The sequence below is a fragment of the Phocoena phocoena genome, chromosome 11 (genome assembly GCF_963924675.1).
Source record: "Phocoena phocoena chromosome 11, mPhoPho1.1, whole genome shotgun sequence".
Lineage (NCBI taxonomy): Eukaryota > Metazoa > Chordata > Mammalia > Artiodactyla > Phocoenidae > Phocoena > Phocoena phocoena.
This window is the reverse complement of record NC_089229.1, coordinates 551,314-575,199: the sequence shown is the minus strand read 5'-3', so window position 1 is coordinate 575,199 and position 23,886 is coordinate 551,314. Positions and strand designations below refer to the sequence as shown.

The following is a 23,886-nucleotide window of genomic DNA, read 5'->3' as shown; positions in this document are numbered from 1 at the left end:
GCCGGGTGTGGGGGAGTGGAAGGGGCCCAGTGCGTAATGGCTGGGTGGCCTCGGAGCTGTCACCCACAGGTGACTCCCCGTGAGGACCCACCTGGGTAGCTGCCCTAAACAGCCTGGAGGAGGGGCAGGCAAGGACCAGGCCCCCTCCAGGCTGGTGTTAGCGGGGGCCAGCTGGGCCGAGCGAGGGAGGCGGGGAAGCCAAGGCAGACCCTCCTAGGGCAGCAGGTGAAGGCCATGTTGGACCCACAGGGAGAGGTGGGTCCAGGGGCGGCGGGAGGAATCGAGGGTCTGACAGAGGGCTGGGGGCCGGCAAGTGCTAGGAGCCTGAAGGCCAGCCGCTTCCAGAAGGGAAGAGGCCTGAGGCAGGTGTGGCCCAAGGCGAGAGGACAGTGGCTGCGCGTCTGCCAGGACCAAGGTTGTAAGTCACCTGCTGGACCGTCCACGGGCCCTTCTCGGGTTCTGGGTCTGGTCACCCGGAGAACTCTGACCCCTCCTGGCCCAAGTCTTCCCCAGGGAGGGGCTGCTCTCAGATCTGGGTGGAGAACCAGAGGGCCCCAGAGGTGTGTACGCCAGCCAGCCAGAGGAGCCAGTGCCCCGTCCAGGAGAGCAGCCTGCAGTTCGTGTATCACTTTGGCAAAAACAGATGTTACCGTGGGCTGTTGGGAGGGAAGGGCCGGGCCAGGCCAGAGGCCATCCTCAGACACCTGCACCTGGAACAGAGATGCTCTCTGGGCGCTGGCTACAGTCAGGAAAGGAGAGGAGAAGTCTACTTCCAAGGGAACAAAGATGCCCAGGATACAAGTTAAGTATAAAATAACATCCGTTAAATTGAAGCCTGAGGCCTGAGGCCTGGGGAGTTACTGTGAATCCCCACCCTATTTCTGAGAATGTTAATGTATTCCAATGCAAGCTTGTATTACACTGACAAGCAGAAAAACAGCAAGGTTTCATTTCTCAAACATAAAGAGTGCTTAGGGGAGAGCGGACATCCCTCCCGCCTGGACCGTGGAGGGGCAGGCCCCTCCGACCCAGCCAGGCCCAGCCAGCACGGGAGGTGCTGACGTCCTCGCCCCACCCCAGGTTCTGTGACAAGCGTGCAGACAGTGGTTGGACGGTGATTCAGAGTTGAGACGGGCGGGGAGAGGCTGCTGGAATTTGAGAGGTGCCGGCAGGAGTACAAAGAGGGCTTTGGAGACTGGGGAGGTAGGAAGGCCGTGCAGCCAGGGCCCCGGGGCCTTGTTGAGCCTGAGCCTGGGTGACCGCTGGCCGGGGCTGGAACACATCTTGGGCCTGACCTCCCAGCCCGGCCTGCACAGCGAGCTGACGGTGGATCTGCGGGACGTGGGCAACCACTCGCTGCGGGTCCGCTATGCCAGCTTCCGCGTGGACCAGGGAGACCGGTTTTATTGGCTCTGCCTCTCAGCCTGTACTCAGGGCCGCAGGTGAGTGCCTGGGAGGGCTGGGGGCTTTCGTACCACCCCCCTGCCCACAAGCATGATGGTGTGCTGACGTGCTTCCCGGGCTAGGGGCTGGGGAGGAGGTTGGGACCCCAGAGTCCCCAACTTCTCAGCCTACTTCTGCCAGCCTCCGCTCTCCGGGAAAGGATGTTCCTCCCGGACCACCTGCCGGGGGGCCCAGATGGCCAGGATCCAGGACGGGGGTGCAGCTGAAGGGCTGCAGTGCCACGGCCCACACCGTACAGGGTACACGTTCCAGGGCTCCGGAGGTGTCCACAACCGGGAGGGCCGTGGCTTCAGCACGCTGCACCACACGCCCCATGGCTGAACGCCCTGCGCCGGTGGCCCACACCTCTGCCAGCTGCAGCCGCGAGCCCTCACGCGCCAGCTGGTGGTACAGCGATGGTGACCAGACCAACCTCAACACACCGAGGCCGGAGCGCACCGGGGCCGACTCAGGCACGCGCTGGACGACCGTGGACCGGCCCTGCGCTCTAGCAGGCTGCGCACTCGCACTGCCACCCCCAGGGCCTAGGCCAGCCTGGCTGTCGGCTGAGTCTTCTTTGCAGGGAGGGGCCAGGAAGGGGCCAAGCTCAGCTCCCACGCATCAGGGCCACGTGGACCCTGCGCTCCAGCGGCACCTGCAGGTACCGGATGGGCCTAGGGAGGTCCACGAGGCCACGCAGCCCAAGAGTGAGGCAGAGGCAAGGTTGCCAGGGCTGGGAGGGCCACTGACCCTCCCACACTGACCTGCTGAACCACTGGAACCCACCAGATGTTCCCTCTGCTGTGAGCTCAGGCAGGGCAGGCAGTAGGGCACAGAGTCCGGCACTCACAGGCCCTCAAACACCCAGTCCCACCAGATTCCAGAGTAGGGGTAGGACAGTGGGGTGAGGTGGCCAGGAGATGGGGCAGGAGGGCCTGGGCCTGGGGAAGAGGGGAGTCTCAGGTCAGGTCTCCCAGGTAGCTAGGAAGGAGGCTGGGAACAGGGGACTCTGCCAGCAGGCCACGTGGGGAAGACCCCAGGTGGGTCCAGGTGGAAGGGAAGCCGTCAGGCTGCAGGAGGGGGCTCCAGGATGCCAAGCACGAACCAGGCCCTCACCACGTTGTCCCCGTTGTCCGTGGGACCCCCCACCCCACACAGAAGGCAGTGTCATTGCTCACGTCAGGGAAGAGGACCCCGAGCTGGAGGTGGGTGAGGGCTTCGCCGAGGTCACAGAACCGGCAGGGGCGGAGCTGGTTCACACAAGGTCTGGGGCACCATGCTGGGGCCCCAGGGGGAGGTTCCGAGGCGTCTCCCTGAAGTTGGTGTGGAATTGGGGCAGCGGGAACAGAACAGCCCCAGCCACGGGTGAGCTCGCGAGTTTGTCCGCGGTCTCGGGTGTGACTCTGGGTCCAGGTGGGCAGGGGCTTGGGAACCCCTTCAAGGAACACCCATGCCATGCAGGCATCAGTGGGGTCCCCTGGGGGGCCCTCCAAAAGGCTCTTCTGAACGGAACCCCTGAGTCATTCTGCAACACTGACCCCAGCTCCTCACCTGGGGGCAGGCCCTTCAAGGCCAGGCTTGCCCTCCCCACCCTGCGCCCACCCTAGGCCTCCTGGGCATCTATGGGGGGTTTCTCTGGACCAGGCTCTGTTCTGGGGAAACTGGTGCCCAGATCACCAAGGTTCCCACCTTTCCAGAGCGTGGGTGAGAAGAAAGACACACAGGAAACAGGAAAATAAGGGAATGAGCTAATTTCAGAGAGAAGCGCAAGGAAAAACACAGGAGGCAGGCAGGAGAGGTGGGCCTGGGATCCAGCCCGCGTGTGAGGAACCCTGCTTGGAGCAGGGAAAGAGAAGGAGCAAAGGCCCTGCACGAGGGAGTCGCCTGGCCCCAGGCTGGCAGGCTCTCAGCTTTGGCTTCGCCCTGGGGCTCTTCCTGGCCCAAAAATGTCCCCCAACTTTCGGACAGATCTGGACAAAGGTCCTCCTTCCCTCCTGCCCTGTGCGCAGTGGGCAAAGGACAATCCAGGGCCAAACCTCAGCAAAGCGTGGGGCCGGGTCTGACCTTGGCTTCACCGCGGAGTTGGGAGGCACCCCGGAGGTCCCATGGGGACGTCACTCGTCACGGCCACCGGCCCGGAGAGCTCAGCCCGGACTGGCCGGTGCCTCTGGGACGGACCTCCAGGGACCTGCCGTTGTGGCACAGGGCAGTCATTCCGGACGGCCCAGTCTCCGCCGCGCGCTCCAGCCATCAGCCGCAGACCCGCGGACCGGGACCCGGACGGGCCGGGACCTCGCAGTCCCCGAGACGAGACCTGGAGCAGAAGCAGATAGATGGCGTGACCAATCAGAGCCAGGCTTTCGCGGGTGCCGCCCCCGGCAATTGGGCGGCGGGGCGTGGGGCGGGCCTTCCGGTCGGGGCACAGGGGCTTCCGCCGCCGCGGCGCCTCGGATGGCCGCGCTCCGGCTAACGCTCGCGGCCTCGCTCGCGGCCGCCCGCGCCCGGCCGCCCCTCGGCCGCTGCCCGCCGCCAGCGCCCTGCTCCGCGTCCGCCGGCGCCATGGAGCCTGAGCCCCGCTGGCTGGCGGGGCTGCGCTTCGACAACCGCGCCCTGCGCGCGCTGCCGGTGGAGACGCCGCCGTCTGGCCCCGAGGGCGCCCCGTCCGCGCCGCGGCCCGTGCCCGGCGCCTGCTTCAGCCGCGTGCGGCCCGCGCCCCTGCGGCAGCCGCGCGTCGTGGCGCTGTCGGAGCCCGCGCTGGCGCTGCTGGGCCTGGGCGCGCCGCCCGCCGACGCCGCCGCCCGCGAGGCTCGTGAGGCCGAGGCCGCGCTCTTTTTCAGCGGCAACGCGCTGCTGCCCGGCACCGAGCCCGCCGCGCACTGCTATTGCGGCCACCAGTTCGGCCAGTTCGCCGGGCAGCTGGGCGACGGCGCCGCCATGTACCTGGGCGAGGTGTGCACTGCGGCCGGCGAGCGCTGGGAGCTGCAGCTCAAGGGCGCCGGCCCCACGCCCTTCTCCAGGTGTGTTTGCGTCCGTACCCGCGTACCTGTCCTCCCCGGTGGGGCGGTTGGGGGGGGGGGGAGATTAACAACGGAAAAGTGTGACGTGGGGACGTAGAACGTGGTGGGTAGCAGCGCCCGACCCAAAGGCCCTGAGGCCAGGACAGGAGGCGAGGGAGGAGGTTCTGTGGCTCGTGGCCGCCTCGGAGCGCCCGTCTGCCTGGAAGGGGGGGGAGGGGAGGGTCCTGCCGCCCCTCAGGTCAGGCTGAGCGTCTGATCACACAGCGCTGGCAGCTGCCCCTGCTCTGTTCTCGTAAACTATCCAGAGAGTTCGGAGTCAGTTCTACGTGCAGCACGTTCGTGTTTACCGCGTGCCCAGCCCTGCTGCCTGCCCGGCGCACTCGGCTTCCGGCTTCCTCTGAATGCTGAGCGGGCAGCTTCGCTCCCACACCCCTTAGCACTGCAGGTGCCTGCTGTGCAGACGGTGCCCTGGACCGGGACAGATCCTCGGCCCAGTAGACCTTCTCCCAGGCCCGGGCTTCCAAGCACTTGGGGGCCAGCCATGTTCTGACCCCGCAGTGAGGTGGGCCCAGGGGCTCATGGGCCAGGGCCGGGGTCCAGATGCCCACAGCCTGAGCCAGCAGCTGTCACGCCTCTCCTGTACACACAGTGCTGATAGTCTCTGCTCCTTTTCACTAAAAAAGGTCACATATTTAGCCCATATTTGTTAAATGCTTATTGAATGGCTGAAAGAATCACACCTAACTTGGCGTTTTATGTTCCAAGAAATCCCGAGGGTGTGTCTCTGGTCTGGCCCCTCCCCTCCCTTCAGGGACCGAACCGAACCGAACCGGGCCCCCACCTCTAGCAGCGCCACCTCAGATCCTCAGGATAGCTGGTCCTTCCTCATCCCCCAGTCTTCAAACCTTGGTGTCTCTGAAATGTCCTGAGTGAAGCCTGGCACCTGCCCCACCCTCCTGGAGCAACCTGCTCAGAGCTGTCTGCACTCGTGGCCAGCAGAAGCATTTCTGCTCCTTGGGGTCCCGGGTAATTGTTTATCGCCCTGGGGCCTTCACATTGTACGAGCATCTTTCAGCTTTATGTGTTCATTTTAATCATTTGTTTTTGCCATTTATAAAAAACATTTTTGTGAGAGTCTAATCTGCTGTTGGAAGTTGCTTTTAATATTTGAAGACTTGAGTTGTAAGTCAGTGTTTCCAGACCTGAGGTCCTTTAAAAGAAAGAGGCTGTTTGACCCTTACCAGATGTGCACCCACCCACCACCCCCAGCATTTCCTGGGGTCCCCAGCCTCAACAAGGCTTGAGGCTAACATCTGAAGTGGTGTGAGTGGCTTGAGGCCAGCAGCTGCTCGAGTCCCCCCGGCGTGGGTTTTGGGGGGTGCGCAGGTGGCTTCTTCTGCCTCCCATGGGAGTTGGGATTTTGGGACGGCCTCTTCTGCCAGGTGCAGAAGAGCTTGTCCTCAGCTGGGTCCACCCCAGCACTTTGGCTGGGAACAGACATGGGCGCCCAGGAGAAGGGACCGTTGTCACGTGTCCATGCGGCTCTCTGGGGGCAGGGCCACCCTGAGGCCCTGCACCCTTGCTGTGTAATCATTATTCAGTTCTGCTTTCTGCTCTGGGCACTTTGCCCCAGGCAAGGAGATATGCAGCTTGTTTTCTGGATCATTTTTACCAGATCCACAATTAGCTTGGACTGTACTGGCTTCCTGCTAAACAGGCTGGGGGGCGGGGGGGAGCGGGTGTGGAGTGACATTTGAGGACGGATTACAGACTAGAAGGGGGTGAGTGGAGTGCAGCTGTGGACCGAGGGTCTCGTCAGCCACAGGCAGGCACAGTCACCCTGCAGACAGCCCCGGGGTGACCGTCAGGCCGGGTTTCTAGAGGTGTCACTCACACCCAGGCTCCCAGGTGAGGGCAAGGCAGGAGGCCTGCAGAGATCTCCACTGACCCCCGGCCTAGGCCCCAGCACCCCAGACTCACGCTGGCCCGGCTCTGGCCTCTTCCCGGCAGAGGACGTGGGCAGGCGTGCACCCTGGGCACCTTCACTCAGCCTCGGTGTCCTTCTGCAGGTGAGACGGAAGTGAGCCCAGTGTCTTCCCACCAGTTTTTGTTCTTTCCTAGAGAATTTTCCAAACTGTTTCAGGTGCCTTCCTGCCTGGGAGAGTGCTGGCACACTGCCATGCCCTGGGCCAGGCCAGGAAGCCAGGCCCGACCCTGAAGGGCAGAGATCCAAGCTCACTTTGTTGTTGTGTTTGTTTTCTGGGTGGGGGTCTTGGAGGTTGAAGTGTCCAGAGCCCTTCATCTTACAAGGAGGGGCTGAGGACGTGGCTCATGCAGGCCAGCTGTTCTCGTGTGCTGCTACCACTTTCCTTCTTTAATTTTAAAAAGTAATAAGAGTTTCCAGTCCAGCATGTAAGAAACTTTGGAAATCATCACTCCACTCTAACAAGTAAAAAGCTGAACAAACTGAAAAATCAACAAGTCTTAGATATGCAGGAAAAGTGAGGTCAGAGGGCAGATTGCTGCCCCACCCCCCAAACTGGAGAGACTGACAGGCGAATACAAAGAATTACGAGTTACCAGGGTGGAAGTCTGCACAGATCCTTGCCCTGTAATTGGTGAATTGCTGGAGGCTCAGTGTGTACGAGTCAGTTGAAGATTTCGGGGCCCAGTCGTAAGCGAGCCCCACACTCTGGTGAGTTTTACCTCCTGGAGCTCTCCTGTCTTCTCACAGTGAATATTGGTGGAAAATCCCTTTGTGCTTCTGGCAGGAGGGGGGAAAAGGAGGTCTATGGAATACACCAGAGCACTCTGTTCTGAACAAGGCTGCCCTTGGTGGAAGCTAATTAACCAGAGCCTGACCTGCTGGGGTGTTATCAGAGCCCCTCGGACCTGGGGAAGGGAAATGACCAGCTCCAGCGCCCTCTGGCGGAGAGGAGACTGAAAAGCACATATGGAAGCTCTCAGTCCAGAGGCACAGAGTCCCTGAGAGTCTGAGGCCTCCACCTGACACCTGTAGCCCGCCTCTACATCGCTGAAGGCCTGCTTACAGTAGCTCCTTTTACCCCATACATCATGCCTGGCTATCGAGAAAAAAGTACAAACATACTAAAAGGCAGAAAACACAGCTGGAAGAGACAGGGCCAGCATCAGAAGTAGCCTCAGACATGGCAGAGATGCTGGAATGGTCAGACCAGCACTCCAGTTGTGTGTGATTAACACACTCAGGGCTCTAAAGGATAAACCAGGCAGCATTCAAGAATAGATGGGCAGGGGCTCCCCTGGTGGCGCAATGGTTGAGAATCTGCCTGCCAGTGCAGGGGACACGGGTTCGAGCCCTGGTCCAGGAAGATCCCACATGCCACGGAGCAACTGGGCCCGTGAGCCACAACTACTGAGCCTGCGCGTCTGGAGCCTGTGCTCCGCAACAAGAGAGGCCGCGACAGTGAGAGGCCCGCGCACCACGATGAAGAGTGTACCCCACTCGCCGCAACTAGAGAATGCCCTCGCACAGAAACGAAGACCCAACACAACCAAAAATAAATAAATAAAAATTTAAAGTGACGTGTCATTAAAAAAAAAAAAAGAATAGATGGGCAGGGGGCTTCCCTGGTGGTGCAGTGGTTAAGAATCTGCCTGCCAATGCAGGGGACACGGGTTCATGCCCCAGTCCGGGAAGATCCCACATGCCGCAGAGCGGCTGGGCCCATGAGCCGTGGCCACTGAGCCTGCGCGTCCGGAGCCTGTGCTCCGCAAAGGGAGAGGCCACAACGGTGAGAGGCCCGCGTACCGGAAAAAAAAAAAAAAAAGAATAGATGGGCAGGACTTCCGTGGTGGTGCAGTGGTTAAGAATCCGCCTGCCAATGCAGGGTACATGGGTTCGAGCCCTGGTCCGGGAAGATCCCACGTGCTGCAGAGCATCTAAGCCAGTGCACCACAACTACTGAACCTGTGCTCTAGAGCCCGCGAGCCACAACTACTGAGCCCATGTGCCTAAAGCCCGTGCTCTGCAACAAGAGAAGCCACTGCAATGAGAAGCCCGTGCACAGCAACGAAGACCCAATGCAGCCAAAAATAATTTATTTATTTTAAAAATAAAAATAAAATAAATAAAATGAGACTAGAGGAATTCCCTGGTGGTCCACTGGTTAAGACTCAGGCCTTCACTGACAAGGGTCTGGATTTGGTCCCTGGTCGGGGTACTAAGGTCCCTCAAGCCGCTCAGCATGGCCAAAAATAAATAAATAAAACTTTTTAAAAAAAAAGAATAGATGGGCAGGCAGAGCAACTAAGCCCATGCGCCACAGCTACTGAGCCCATGCTCTAGAGCCTGCAAGCCACAACTACTGAGCCCACGTGCCGCAACTAATGAAGCCCTCACGCCTAGAGCCTGTGCTCCACAACAAGAGAAGCCACCGCAGTGAGAAGCCCATGCACCTCAACAAAGCCCACACGAAGCAGCGAAGACCCAACACAGCCAAAAATTAAATAAATAAATAAATAAAACAGAAGAAGAATAGATGGGCAGTGTAAGTGGAGATGGAAATTCTGAAAAAGATGAAAAGGAAATGCTAGCGATTTCTAGCAAAAACACTGTAACCAAAGTGCAGAATGCCTCTGATGGACATGTTGCTAGACTGGACACAGATGAGGAAAGAATCTCTGAGCTTGAAGATATCTCATGAGAAACCTCCAAAGATAAAAAGCAAAAAAAGTTTAAAAAAATAAAGACTGAAAAAATCCAAACACTCACCAAGAATTGTCGGACAAATGCAAAAGAAGTAACACATGTGTAATAGGAATACCAGGAGAGAAAGAGAGAAAGAAACAGAAGAAATATTTGAAGAAATGACTGAGAAATTCCCCAAATTAATGTTAGACACCAAACAGATCCAAGAAGCTCAGAGCACACCGAGCGGGATGAATGCCTCCCCCACCCCCACCAAAAGACAAAAACAAACTATACCTAGGCTCATAATTTTCAAATTACAGAGAGGCAGAAATAAAGAAAAAAAGTGAAGGAAGCTAGAGGAAGGAAACACTTCACCTACAGAGGAGCAAAGATAAGAATTACATCTGACTTCTCAGAAGCCAGGGAAGCAAGAGGAAAGTGGACTGAAGTATCTAAAGTGATGAGGAAAAAAAACCACCCACCGGGAATCCCGTTCCCTGTGAGATTATCCTTCAAAAGTGAAGGAGAAATAAAGACTTCCTCAGACAAACAAAAATTGAGGGAAATTGTTAGCAGCTGACCTGTCTTGCCAGAAATGTTAAAAGATGTTCTTTATAGGGAATGAAAATGATGTAGGTCAGAAACTTGAATCCTCATAAACGAAGAGCATAAGAGAAAGAAGTGAAAGTACAATAAAAACCTTTACTTTTCCTCATCTTAATTGATATAACAGGTAATAGCTTGTTTAAAATAATAGTAACGAGGCATTTATGTATAAATGAAATTAATGACACCAGTCAAATAAGGGATGGGAGAGAGGGATTAGGATTATTTTGTTATTATAAGGTACTCATACTACCCACGGAGCAGGATAGTGTTACCTGAAAGTAGACTTGGATTAGTTGTAACTGGTATATTACAAACTCTAGGGCAACCTTTTAAAAAAATTATTATTTTATTTATTTATTTATTTAATTTTTGGATGCGTTGGGTCTTCGTTGCTGCGCACGGGCTTTCTCTAGTTGCGGCGAGCAGGGTCTGCTCTTCGTTGTGGTGCGCGGGCTTCTCATCGCAGTGGCTTCTCTTGTTGCGGAGCATGGGCTCCAGGCACACGGGCTTCAGTAGCTGTGGCACGCGGGCTCAGTAGTTGTGGCTCACGGGCTCCAGAGCGCAGGCTCAGTAGTTGTGGCGCGTGGGCTTAGTTCCTCTGCAGCATGTGGGATCTTCCCAGACCAGGGCTCGAACCCGTGTCCCCTGCATTGGCAGGTGGATTCTTTACCACTGTGCCACCAGGGAAGTCCTAGGGCAACCATTTTTTAAAGAGTAAAACAAAACAAAAAAGTATAACTGATACGCTAGGCGAGAACTGATGAAAAAAGAAAAAGTGGAATCACAAAATGCTCAGTTAAAACCACAAAACGCAGAAAAAGAGTGAAAGAGAAAACAAAGAGAAAGGCCAATAAATTAAAAAACAAGACCAAACTCTATGTTGTCCATAAGAAATCCACTTTAAATATGAAGACACATGTAGATTAAAAGTAAATGGATGGGGAATTTCCCTGGTGGCCTAGTGGTTAGGATTCAGTGCTTTCACTGTGGAGGCCCGGGTTCAGTCCCTGGTTGGGGAACCATCCCGCGTGCTGCCAAAATACAAAAAAAAAAAGGAAATGGATGGAGGAAAGCATACCATGCTAACACTAGTTAGCAGGAGTGGACTTCAGAGTAAGGAAAGTCATTAGGGATAAAGAGGCGTGTGACAAACTGATGAAGGGGTCAGGGAGGCAGAACAGTCCTTACTTGTATATGTGCCAGAGTACCATGAGGCAGAAACTGACAGAACTGCAAAGGGGCACAGATGAATCCACTGTCATTGTTGGAGACTCAACACCCCGATATCAGAAATGGACAGAGCAGGGGCTTCCCTGCTCTGAAGAGGGGCGCAGTGGTTGAGAGTCTGCCTGCCGATGCAGGGGACACGGGTTCGTGCCCTGGTCTGGGAAGATCCCACATGCCGCAGAGCGGCTGGGCCCGTGAGCCATGGCCGCTGGGCCTGCGCGTCCGGAGCCTGTGCTCTGCAGTGGGAGGGGCCACAACAGTGAGAGGCCCGCCTACCGCAAAAAAAAAAAAGAAAAGAAAAGAAATGGACAGAGCCAGCAGGCAGAAAATTGGTAAGGCCATCTTTGAACTCAGTTAACACCATCAGTCAACTGGATATAAAGAACATCTATAGCCTATTTCATCTAACAACAATGGGATACAAATTCTTCTCAGGCCCACATGGAACATTTATCCAGAGAGACCACATTCTAGGCCATAAAACACACCTTAACAAATTTTTTAAAATAAAAATCATACAGTGTCTGTTCTCAGGCCACAATGGAATCAAACTAGAAATCAATAACATAACTGAAAATCCCAAAATGCTTGGAGATTATGCAACATACTTCTAAATAACACATGGTCAAAGACAAAATCTCGAGAAATTTTTAAGTATTTTGAACTAAATGAAACTGAAAACACCAAATGTATGGGGTACGGTGAAAGCAGTGCTTTGAGGGAAGTTTATAGCAGTGATTGCATATGTTAGTAAAGAAGAGAGATCTAAAACCAATCATTTAAGCTTCCACATTAGGGAACTACAAAAAGAAGAGCAAATCAAATCCAGAGTAAGCAAAAGAAAAGAAATAATAAGAATCAGAGCAGGAGTCAGTGAAATTGAAATAGGAAATCAGTGAAACCAAAAGCTTGTTCTTTGAAAAGATCAATAAAATCAGTAAAGCTCTAGCCAGGCTAACTAAGAAAGAAAGTGAGGACACAAATACTAATACCAGAAATTAAAGAGGGGACATCATGCAGATCAAAAGGATAATAAAATTACTCTGAACAATTCTGTGCTCACAAATTTGACAACCTAGGTGAAATGGACCAATTCCTTGAAAGACACAATTTGCCAAAACTCACAAGAAAAAAATAAGGCAATCTGAATAGGCCTATATATATTAAAGAAATTGAGTCAACAATTAATAATCTTCCAAAACAGAAAGCACCAGGCCCAGATGGACTCACCAGTGAATTCTACCAAACATTTAAGGATGAAATTATTCCACTCTTTTTCACAGAATGGAAGCAGAGGAAATACTTCCTAACTCATTCTATGAGGCCAGCATTACTCTAATACCAGATCCAGACAAAGACAATACAAGAAGAGAAAACTACACACCAAAACCCCTCGTGAACATAGATAAAGAAATCTTCAACAAAATATTAGCAAATCAAATCCAACAGTGTTTGAAAAGAATTATACATCACCACCAAATGGGATTTACTCCAGGTATGCAGGTCTGGTTCAGTATTCAAAAATTAATTAATGTGGTCCATCAGATCAACAGGCTGAAGAAGAAGACTCACATCATCACTTCAGTTGGAGCAGAAAAGGCATTTGACAAAACCCAAGACCTGTCATGGTAAAAACTCAGTAAATTAGCAACAGAGGGGAACGTCCTCAACTTGACAGAGGATCTACAGGAAACCTATAGCTAAATCTACTTAATCATGAGAACCTCAAAGCCTTCCCACTAACATTAGAAACAAGACAAAGATGTTCCCTCTTTCCATTGCTTTTCAACATCCCTGGAGGTCCTATAGCTAATGTAACAAGACAAGAAAAGCGAAGGCATACAGATCGAGATGGAAGAAATAAAAATTGTTTTTGTTTGCAGCTGAACATCTATGTAGAAAATCTCAAAGAACTGACCAAAAAATGAGCTCATAAGCAGTTATAGCAAGGTTGCAGGATACAGTTACTACATAGGTCAATCACTTTAGTATATCCCAGCAGTGAACAAGTGGAATTTGAAATTAAAAACAATACTGTTTACATTAGCAATCCTAAAAATTAGATTCACACCTAAGTGTGCGTTCACACTTAGGTGTGAATCTAACAAAATATAAGACGTCTACTAGGAAAACTACAAAACTGATAAAAGATCTCAAAGAAGAACTAAATCAATGTAAAGATATTCCACATTCATGGATAGGAAGACTCAGTATTGTCAAGATATTGGTTCTTCCCAACTCAAGCTATAGATTCGATGCAATCCCATTCAAAGTCGCGGCAAGTTATTTTGTAGATATTGACACACTGATTCTAAAATTTATATCGAGAGGCAAAAGACCCAGTATAGCCCTCAGAATACTGGGGGAGAAGAACAAAGTCAGAGGACTGACACTACCGCACTTCAAGACTTAGCATAAAGCTTCGGCAATCAAGAGAGTGTGGTTTTGCAACTACCGAAGCCCGCGTGCCTAGAGCCCGTGCTCTGCAACGAGACGCCACCACAATGAGATGCCTGCACACGACATCCAAGAGTAGCCCCCGCTCGCCACAACTAGAGAGAAAGCCCACGCGAAACAACGAAGACCCAACGCAGCCAAAAGTAAATAAATAAAATAATCTTTTTTAAAAAAGAGAGTGGTTTTGGCCAAAGAATAGATAGGTCAATGGGACAGAACAGAGAGCCCAGAAATAGACCTGCATAGATGTGGATCTTTGACAAAGAAGCAAAGGCAATCCAATGGAGCAATGATAGTATTTTCAACAGATTGTACCGGAACAACTGGATATCAACATACCAAAAAAAAAAAAAAAATCTAGACACAGACCTGACACCCTTCACAAAAATTAACTCAAAATGGATCACAGGGCTTCCCTGGTGGCGCAGTGGTTGAGGGTCCGCCTGCCGACGCAGGGGACGCAGGTTCGTGCCCCGGTCCGGGAGGATCCCACATGCCGCCGAGCGGCTGGGCCCGTGAGCCATGGCCGCTGAGCCTGCATGTCCGGAGCCTGTGCTCTGCAATGGGAGAGGCCACAACAGTGAGTGGCCTGTGTACCGCAAAAAAACAAACAAACAAACAAACAAAAAAATGGATCACAGACCTAAACAAAATGCAAAAATGTAAAACTCCTAGAAGATAAAATAGAAAATCTGGATGACCTTGGGTATAGAAATGACTTTTTAGGTACCATACCAAAGACAGGATCCATGAAGAAATAATTGATAGGCTGGACTTTATTAAAGTTAAAACTTCGGTGAGGGACAATGTCAGGAGAAATGAGAAGACAAGCCACAGACTGGGGGAAAATCTCTGCAAAAGACGCATCTGATAAAGGACTGTTATCCAAAATACACAAAGAACTCTTAAAACTCAACAATAAGAAAACAAACTGATTTTAAAATGGAGCAAAGACCTTGCCAGACACCTTCCCAAAGAAGATACAGAGATGACATATAAGCACTTTAAAAGATGTTTCACATCATGTGTCATCAGGAAAATGCAAATTAACAAGGAGACGCCATCACACACCTAGGAGGTTGGCCAAATTCCCAAACACTGACAACGCAACGTGCTGGCGAGGATGTAGAGCAACAGGAGCTCCCGTTCACGGCTGCTGGGCCTGCAGGACGGTGCGGCCGCTTGGGAAGACAGTGTGGTGGTTTCTTACCAAACTAAATACACTCTCACCACATGATCCAAGAATCACGCTCCTCAGCGTTTACCCAAAGCAGCTGAAAACACGTCCACACGAAAATCCTGTATGTGGATGTTCACAGCAGCTTTATTCGTAATTGCCAAAAATGGAAGCTGCCAAGATGTCCTTCAAGGTGAATAGATAAACAAACCCTGGCCCATCCAGACAATGGGATATTATTCAGCAAAAGAATAGAAAGAAAGAAAAAAGAAATGAGGCATCAAGCCATGAAAAGATGTGGAAGAAACTTAGATGCATATCAGGAAGTGAATCTGAAAGGTCACACAGTATGATTCCAACTCTGTGACATTCTGGAAAAGGCAAAACTATGGAGACAATAAAAGACCAGGGGTTGGGAGGGGAGAGATGACCAGGTAGAGCACAGAGGGTTTTTCGGGCTGTGAAACTGTTCTGTATGACACTGTAATGGTGGATCTCTGTCAGACCCACAGAGTGGACAACACTGAAAGTGAACCCTGGTGTAAACAGTGGACGCTGGGCGATGATGACGTGTCGGTGTAGCTCCATCAGGTGTGACAAATGACTCCCCTTGGTGGGGATGTTGATATTGGGGGAGGGGTACATGAGAAGTCTCTTTGGCTTCTGATCAGTTTTGCTGCGAACCTAAAACTGCCTAGGAAAAGAAAGTCTATTTAAAATAATAGTAATAATGAAGGTTTAGCATAAGAAGAAAACACCCACATGATTCAGAGCTGCCTGAGGGAGACTGGGGTCCTCCCCGCCACTGCAGGTGACGCTCTGCGTCTGTGCTGTTGTAAAAGGATGTTCACAACGTAAATTCATAAAAACAGAATTGTGGATTTGCGAGCGTGTGTGTGACCCTGGGAGTGGCCTTCCCTGACTTCTGTGTGGACCTGGCCTCCTGCCGCGGGCCAGGCACCCTGCGCTGTGGTTCCAGACCTGGAGGAGGTCAGGGGCTTAGCACCTGGGATCGTCCAAAGCAGACTCTCTTTACAGTGATGTCAGAGCTGCTCGTGGGTTGTTTTTATTTTACTTTATTTATTTTTTTTGCGGTACGCGGGCCTCCCGCTGTCGTGGCCTCTCCCGTTGCAGAGCACAGGCTCCGGACGCGCAGGCTCAGCGGCCATGGCTCCCGGGCCCAGCCGCTCTGATCCTCCTGGACCGGGGCACGAACCCGCGTCCCCTGCATCGGCAGGCGGACTCTCAACCACTGCGCCACCAGGGAAGCCCATGGGTTGTTTTTAAAAAGCCATTAGGAGGCGTTCTCCCGGCCCCTTCCCTCTGTGGCCATGCCTTGGTGTCGAGTGGAGCCCAGCAGTGACCTCTGTGCTTGACCCCAGACAGGCCGACGGTCGCAAGGTGCTGCGCTCAAGCATCCGTGAGTTCCTGTGCAGCGAGGCCATGTTCCACCTGGGCGTCCCCACCACGCGGGCCGGCGCCTGCATCACGTCCCAGTCCACCGTCGAGCGGGACGTGTTCTACGACGGCAACCCCAGGCCCGAGCAGTGTGCGGTCGTGCTGCGTGTGGCCCCCACGTTCCTCAGGTACCGCCCGTCCTCGTGCTCCTGTGTCGCCCCTGCCCGGCCAGGGTGCAGGGCCTGGGGCGGTGTGTCCAGAGCTGTGGACCTGGAGTTCACGACCAGGAGCTCCGTAAGATGCACCAAGAAAACGGCCTCACTGTGCTGCTGGACGAGCGGCCGTGACGCCTGGTGTGCCCGCGTCCTCTGGCCCCTGCTCACTGACTGGAGGCCTCCTGGCTGCCGTCTCCAGCGGGGCCTGTCAGTCCTCGACGTCACCACGCTGTCTGGCGTCAGGTGCTCAGTACTGACCACCTGAACCCAGAGTCGCCAGGAGGTGGCTGTGGCCGTCTGGCGGGGTCAGGTGACCCAGGCCGACCCTGTGCGTCAGCTGTCACCAGCTTTCCATTTGTCCTCCGGGGGTGGAGGTGTCGGGGCAGGCGTTGGCCTCGTCCTGGGAGACCCGGGGCCTCCAGGCACAGCTGCACTAGTGGCGTTTGGACCAGGTCGTCTTTGCCGTGGGCTGATCTGTGTCTCGTAGGGCGTTCAGGCAGCGTTCCTGACTTCCACCCACGAGCTGCTGGTAGTAACCCCCATCGTGACAACCAAAAATGCCTCCGGACGTTAGCCCGCCCCCTGGGGGTATAACTGCCCCACCGCTGAGCCTGCGGCTCACCCCACTACAGGACACCGGTGATGGGCGCATCCCTCGGTCTGGGAGGCCGGACACAGAACCCGTCTCGTCCCTGCAGGGCGGCCGTGGCAGTCCCGGCCCCGTGCACCCCGGGAAGTGCCCTGTGTCTGCCTGAGTCACTGAACGGCCAGCTACGTTTGGTGGCTTGTCCCCGCCGCCCCGCCACGAGGGCTAGCAGCACCCTCCCTCCTTCCTTACTCGTGAGGGGGAGGCATCACGTTTAACCTGTTGTCAACGCGGGTCTTCCCTCCAGGTTCGGATCCTTTGAGATCTTCAAGTCCTCAGACGAGCACACGGGGCGCGCAGGCCCCAGCGTGGGGAGAAACGACATCCGAGTGCAGATGCTCGACTATGTCATCAGCACTTTCTACCCCGAGATCCAGGCCACTCACGCCAGCGACAGCGTGCAGAGACACGCCGCCTTCTTCCGGGAGGTCGGTGGCAGCTGCCCCGCCGCGGGCAGACGCTGGGTGCCCGGCCCTCTTGAGTCACCACCCGCTGGCTTAGCCCAGGGGCAACTTCTCAGATACGGTTGAGGGTCGGGGTCCTGGGACAGACCCCAGGTCACTGTTTGAGCAGCATCGAGGGGCCACGTGGAGAGCTTGGGAGGGAATGAGGGCTGGTGGGTGCTGGGCCTCCCGCGTGGGGCCTGTGTTCACGGTGGCCCCAAACACACACCCCTTGGCCTCTCCATTTCGCCCAGAACTCTTAGGCGTCGTCTCACACGACAGTCACAGTTGTGGGAGGTGGTGCAGCCTCAGCCAGTGACAGGCAGCAGGGCGAGGGGTCGGCCTGAGGGCCGGAGGCCACCGTCCTGCACGTGTCACTCCTCGGAGCCCACTGCAGCCGCACTGTTGCTTCTCGTCTGTCACGTGGGTGATAGGGGGCGGCAGGTCTGGCAGCCAGACCCTGGGCTGGGCAGCGGGGCTGTTTGAGCCCCTCTCCCTGCAGCCCAGGGCGAGGCGGGGCCCTGGGCACAGCATCTGGACCTGGGCAGTTCTCGCCTGAGAATGTGTAACTTCCTCCCTTGTTTCCACGTGGTCATCCTACGGGGCCTGAGTCATGGGAATGTCCAGGTTCCCTGACTTTTCTGGTTTGGATAAAAGCCAAAAGACAGTGAGTATATGAGAGAGAGAGGGTGTATGTGAGGAACAGAGCCACTCACGTCAACTCATCCAAAATACTTTTCCCTTCTTAACCATCCTTGGTGGTTCTGCCCACAGCTGAGCGTCAGCTGACAGGACAGGACACGGTCGGGCACCGCTGGCCCGGTGGGCAGGGGGCAGAGGGGAGCACCCAGCGGCTGTCCCGTGCCACTGTTGCAGGTGACGCGGCGCACGGCCCAGCTGGTGGCTGAGTGGCAGTGCGTGGGCTTCTGCCACGGCGTGCTCAACACGGACAACATGAGTATCGTGGGGCTCACCATCGACTACGGGCCCTTCGGCTTCCTGGACAGGTGGGCATCCCGCCGCGTGCCAGGGGGCCCTGGCGGGGAGGCACGTGGCAGCGGGAAGGACCTGCAGGCCTGTGTGTCTGCTCTTGTTAATGTTTTGTTCGGTGTTTAATTCTCAGCAAGGCCCGGTCAGCCAGCCATCCCCAGAGCAGGAATCCCTGGAGGGTTCTGAGCACAGAAGCACTTTAAACAGCACCCTCTCGGCTCCCGGGTGGAGAGTGGGTTGAAGGGGTGGCCGCAGGGGCCGCGCTGGAGTGCGGCTCCCCTGCTCTAGAGGCTGCGGGGCCCCGTGGGACAGGCAGTGGAGCGGCGGCCACCCGGGGCCTGCACTGTCGCTCGGCAGGTCCTCTCAGGCAGCTCGCGGCTCTCCCCACGCGGCAGGTACGACCCCGACCACGTGTGCAACGCCTCCGACACCACCGGGCGCTACTCGTACAGCAGGCAGCCCGAGGTGTGCAAGTGGAACCTGCAGAAGCTGGCGGAGGCCCTGGACCCCGCGCTGCCCCTCGAGCTGGCCGAGGCCATCCTGGCGGAGGAGTTCGATGCCGAGTTCCGCAGGCACTACTTGCAGAAAATGCGCTGGAAGCTGGGCCTCGTGCGGGCTGAGCGGGAGGAGGACAGCGCCCTGGTGGCCAGGCTCCTGGAGACCATGCACCTGACGGGTGAGTGTGGGTAGGGCGCGTGCACCACGCTGTGGTGACACAGCGTGAGACCAACCTTTCACGTCTCGGTGGCTTTAAGCACATTCACCTTGTCTTGCAACCATCACCGCGTCTACAGAACGTCCTCGTCTTCCCAGACGGACATCTGCACCTGTGAAGCACCAGCTCCCCGGCCCCTCCCCCCACCCCTGGTGACCTCACGCCTGCTTTCTAAGAACTCGCCTCCTCCAGGGACCTCAGGCAAGGGGGTCATGAGGCTCTTCTCCCCGTGTGTCTAGCTCACCCCACGCAGCACGACATCCTCCGGTGGTCATCCCTGCTGTGCGGGTGGCCTGCCTTTTGCTCGTCCCTCGTCTGTTGGACACTTGGGCTGTTCCACCCTGTGGCCGCCATGCGTAATAACGCTGCTGTGAGCACAGACGTGCTGTGTCTCTGCGTTCCTGTTTCCCATCCTCTCCAGGGCGCCGCTCCGGCTAGGACGCCTGGTTCTGCGCGGCAGAAGTGGCCGAGCCAGCGTCACTTACCGTTCCTGCTCTTGGGGAAAAAAGCTCTGTCTCACACGAGTGTGATGCGAGCCGTTGGCCTGTGCACACGTGGCTTTTCTCAAGTAGAGGATGTTTCCTTCTGTCCCTCACTGGGTGTTTTCACACTGGGCCTCAGTTGAGGTGATCACCAGGTTTTACTTCCTCATTCATGTCCTGTCTTAGTTCAAACTGCCTCTCACGGTCTGGAAGCTGGGGGTCGAGGATCAGGGTGCCGCCTTCTGGCTGTCCTCACACGGCAGGGTAGGGAGCAGGGGCACGACCCTCGTGACCTACCTCCCAGAGGCCCCCACTCCAAATACCATCGCCCTGCAGAGCTGGGTTTCCATATATGAATTCGGGCAGGGGACACACACACACACCTTGTGTTCTGGGGATAAACCCTGCTTGCTCCTTCTGGTGTTTTGCTGAGGTTTCTTTTACATCTGTATTTACAAGGGATACTGGTCTGTGGTTTTCTTTTCTTGTGCTATCTTTGTTTGGCTTTGGTATCGAGGCAGTGCTGACCTCATGAATGAGTTAGGAAGCGTTCCCTCCTAGTTGTCAGAAGAGTTTGAGAAGGACTGGTGTTAATTCTTCTTTAAATGTTTGGTAGAATTCACCAGTGAAGCTGTCTGGTCCTAACATTCCCTGTGTTAGGAAGTTTCCGGTCTCCCTACTTGCTATGGGACTATTTAGATTTTCTATTTCTTCTTGAGTCAGGTTTGGTACTTTATGTGTTTCTGGGAGTTTGTGTCATCTATGTTATCTAAATTATTATTCATAGTGTTTTCTCAGTCTTTTATTTCTGTACAGTCTGCAGTGACGTCGCCACTTTTATTTCCTTTATTACCTGTGTCTTTTTTTCTTTCTTAGCGTAGCTAAAACTTTGTCAGTTTTACTTATCTTTTCAAAGAACCAACTTTGGTTTCAGTGATTTTCTCTTGTTTTTCTCTGTTTCATTTATCTCTGTTCTAATCTCATTTCCTTCCTTTATGCTAACTTTGGTCTTATTTAGTTCTTTTTCTACTTCTTTAGATGTAAGATTAGATTATCGATTTGAAATCTTTTTTTACTGAGAAGTAACTGGCGTATGGCATTATATGTCTCAGTTGTGCGACATGATGGTTTGCTGTATGTATATAACGTGAAATGATCATCACACAGTTACAAGTTTATTTTTTTCTGGTGATGAGAGAAAAGCTGCTCTTTTAGCGCATTTACAGCCATAAACCTCCCTCTGAGCACTGCTGCTTTCGGTTCATACCTCTGAGTATTTTCTAATTTCCCTCGTGATTTCTTTGTAGACCCAGTAGTTGATTCATTTTCACATTACTTGTGAATTTTCCAGTCGTCCTTCCATTTGTGACTTCATGCCATCGTGGTTGCAGAAGACACGGGTCTTTTCAGTGTATTAAGACTGGTTTTATGGCCCAACACGTGGTCTGCCGTGGAGAACGTGCATCTGAGAGCTTGGGTGGAGTGTCGTGTCTGTTGTTCACGTTGTTTCCTCGTTGACCTTCTGTCCACGTGTTGGGTGGTGACGTCCCAACTCTTACAGAACTGCTCGAGTCCACCCTTCAGGTTTGTTTGTTTGTTTTTAAATTGGAGTGTAGTTGATTTGAAACGTTTTGTTTGCCCTCCAGTTTTGCGAGTCTTTGCTTTGTGTATGGGGGGCTCTTGTTTGGTGCATGTTTATAATTGTTACATCTTCTTGCTGAACTGACTCATCAATACATAATGCTCCTCTTTGTCAAGTTCTTACATAAAGTCTGTTTTTCTGACGTCAGCGTAGCCACCCCAGCTCTCTTCAGGTTACTATCAGTATGCAAATCATGGGATATTTTTTCCATCCTTTTGCTTTTGACTTATGAGTCTACAGCGAGTTACCTTACTGTAGTTGGATCACGTTTGGGTTTTTTTTTAATCCATTCTGCCAGTCTCTGCTCTTCGAATGGAGACTTTAATCCATTTATTTTATTTTATTTTATTTTTTTGGCTTGCGGCGTCTTTGTTCCCCAACCAGGGATTGCACCCGTGCCCTCAGCAGTGAAGGCACAGAGTCCTAACCACTGGATCAGGGAATTCCCTAATTCATTTACTTTTAAAGTAATTACTGATAAGGGAGGACTTACGCTGTTTCGCTCTTTTGTTTTCTGTCTTACACCATTTTTGTCCTGTCTTCTCTGTTACTGCTCTCCTGCTTAGGTGATCTTTTGCAGCATACCCTTCTGGTTTCCTTCTCATCTTCCCTTGTGTCTGTTTGTTTTTTGGATGTTTCCTTGGGGGTTTTCGTGACAGTGTTTTAGCAGGTCGCTGAGGCCCTCCCAGCGTCTGTCTGTGTCACGTCCTGTGCCGTCTCGGCCCTGCAGCTCCTGAAGCAGGAGGTGCTAACTGCCGTGACAGTGACGAGGGCCAAGGCCCGGCCTCGGTGCCTTCACTGTATTTACCCATCTTACAGATGAAGAAGCCAGGCTTGGAGGCCTTGAGAGACTGAGTGACTCGTCAGGTTCAGAGTGGGGGCTGAGCTGGGAGGACTGAGGGGCGGGCTCAGGAGTCCCCAGCCTGACACCGAGCAGGGCACCGCACACGTGTCAGATGAACACGTGTGGCCCTCTGGTGACGGGACGGTGCCCTGAGCAGCTGCACGTCCCAGGTGCTGACTTCACGAACTCCTTCTACCTGCTGAGCTCCTTCCCCGCCGGGCCGGAGTCTCGGGACCTGGACGAGTTCCTGTCCGCGCTGACCGCTCAGTGTGCCTCCCTGGAGGAGCTGAGGCTCGCTTTCCGACCCCAGATGGATCCCCGGTGGGTACTGGGGTCTTGCTTCCCTAGCATTTGTTTCCGGAAAGGGAGGAACGTTTAGAGCGAAGCCTTTGGGAGGATGCTGGAGACAGAGTGCCCCGGCGGCCGCTCCACTCCCAGGAGTGGGACGGACGGTCAGGCCCTGGCTTTGTGGCCCTGAGGCCCTCTGGTCAGAGGACAGGATGGAGATGCTGACACAGGAAAGGGGAGGCCAGGTAGCACAGGCTGGGGCACGGTGGGCTCTGCTCTGGGGAGGCTCCCCAGGAGGAGCCTGGGCGTGGGCCCGCAGACTCCAGCCAGACCGGCCTTTCTGCGCCATCGTGTCACGTCCTGAGGGTGTAGCTCAAAACCCGTCCCCAGCGTGCCCGGCCCCGTGCCAAACGGGCATCTAGCAGCGGTGCGGGGAGGGGCTGAAGCCGGCAGGTGTCCCGGCCCCGTGCCAAACGGGCATCTAGCAGCGGTGCGGGGAGGGGCTGAAGCCGGCAGGAGCTGCTGAGCGTGGAGCCAGGGGAACTGGGGAAGGGGGTGTCGGGCTGCCCTGCCCCCAGAGGTGTAGAAGGTCCAGCCCTGTGATCACTGTGGGAGGAGCTGGCAGCAGTGAACCTCTCCCAGAGGGACTGGGTCCTGGGTTTGGGTGTGTGGCTGCCGGCAGGGCGCCGGGGCCGGCCCGGGTCAGCCTGCGGCGGCTGCGGTAGAACAAGGGCGGACGGCTGGTAGCGGTCCCACGTCTGCTGCATCCGTCGGACCCAGGCTCACCCCTGGTGGGGCTGGGGCCGGGGCAGCGGCGGGGACGACGTGGCCTGGGGCCCCTGACGCGCCCGCTCCACGCAGGCAGCTGTCCATGATGCTCATGCTGGCGCAGTCGAACCCGCAGCTTCTGGCGCTCATCGGCACGCGGGCGAGCCTGGCGCGGGAGCTGGAGCGCGTGGAGCGGCAGTCGCGGCTGGAGCAGCTGAGCCCGGCCGAGCTGCACAGCAAGAACAGGAGCCGCTGGGCCGAGTGGCTCCTGGAGTACAGGTGCGCCCCCGCCCCCCTCGGGGACCGCAGGGCCGCGGGGCGGGGCTGCTCTGCTGATGCTCGGCTCGGGTGTGACTCCAGAGCCCGGCTGGAGAAGGATCGGGAGGCCGCCGGCGACACCGCTGCCTGGCAGGCCGAGCGCGTGCGCGTCATGCACGCGAACAACCCCAAGTACGTCCTGAGGAACTACGTCGCACAGGGCGCCATCGAGGCCGCCGAGAGCGGAGACTTCTCAGAGGCAAGCGGCCCGCCCGGCCCTTCCCTCCTGGTCCCCTCCCGCTGCCGGGGAGGCGGGGCCCCAACAAACACCGCACCCCCTGCTCTCCTCCAGGTGCGGCGGGTGCTGAAGCTGCTGGAGACCCCTTACCGTGGGGAGGGGGTGGCCGCCGAGGCCTGCGAGGCCGCCGAGCCCGAGGAGGCCAGTGGGGAGGCCGGCGGGGCAGCCAGCCGGCGGCACTCGTACAGCAGCAAGCCCCCGCTCTGGGCCGCGGAGCTGTGTGTGACGTGATCCTCGTAACCGCCTCGGAGGCCTCCACACAGGAGCCCCGAGGCCCGAGCCCACGAGTCCACGAGG

General features: G+C 55.2%; 1 protein-coding gene across 1 annotated transcript; it reads left to right on the top strand.

The window, feature by feature from the left end:
• Positions 1-3,881: 3,881 nt before the first annotated feature.
• On the top strand, positions 3,882-23,829 carry SELENOO (selenoprotein O). Its single transcript, XM_065887728.1, has 9 exons — positions 3,882-4,460; positions 15,985-16,188; positions 17,109-17,289; positions 18,181-18,311; positions 18,690-18,970; positions 22,148-22,298; positions 23,127-23,312; positions 23,394-23,550; positions 23,644-23,829. The coding sequence occupies exons 1-9, from the start codon at positions 3,895-3,897 to the stop codon at positions 23,827-23,829; spliced, it is 2,043 nt and encodes a 680-aa protein (XP_065743800.1). The 5' UTR covers positions 3,882-3,894.
• Positions 23,830-23,886: the final 57 nt, after the last annotated feature.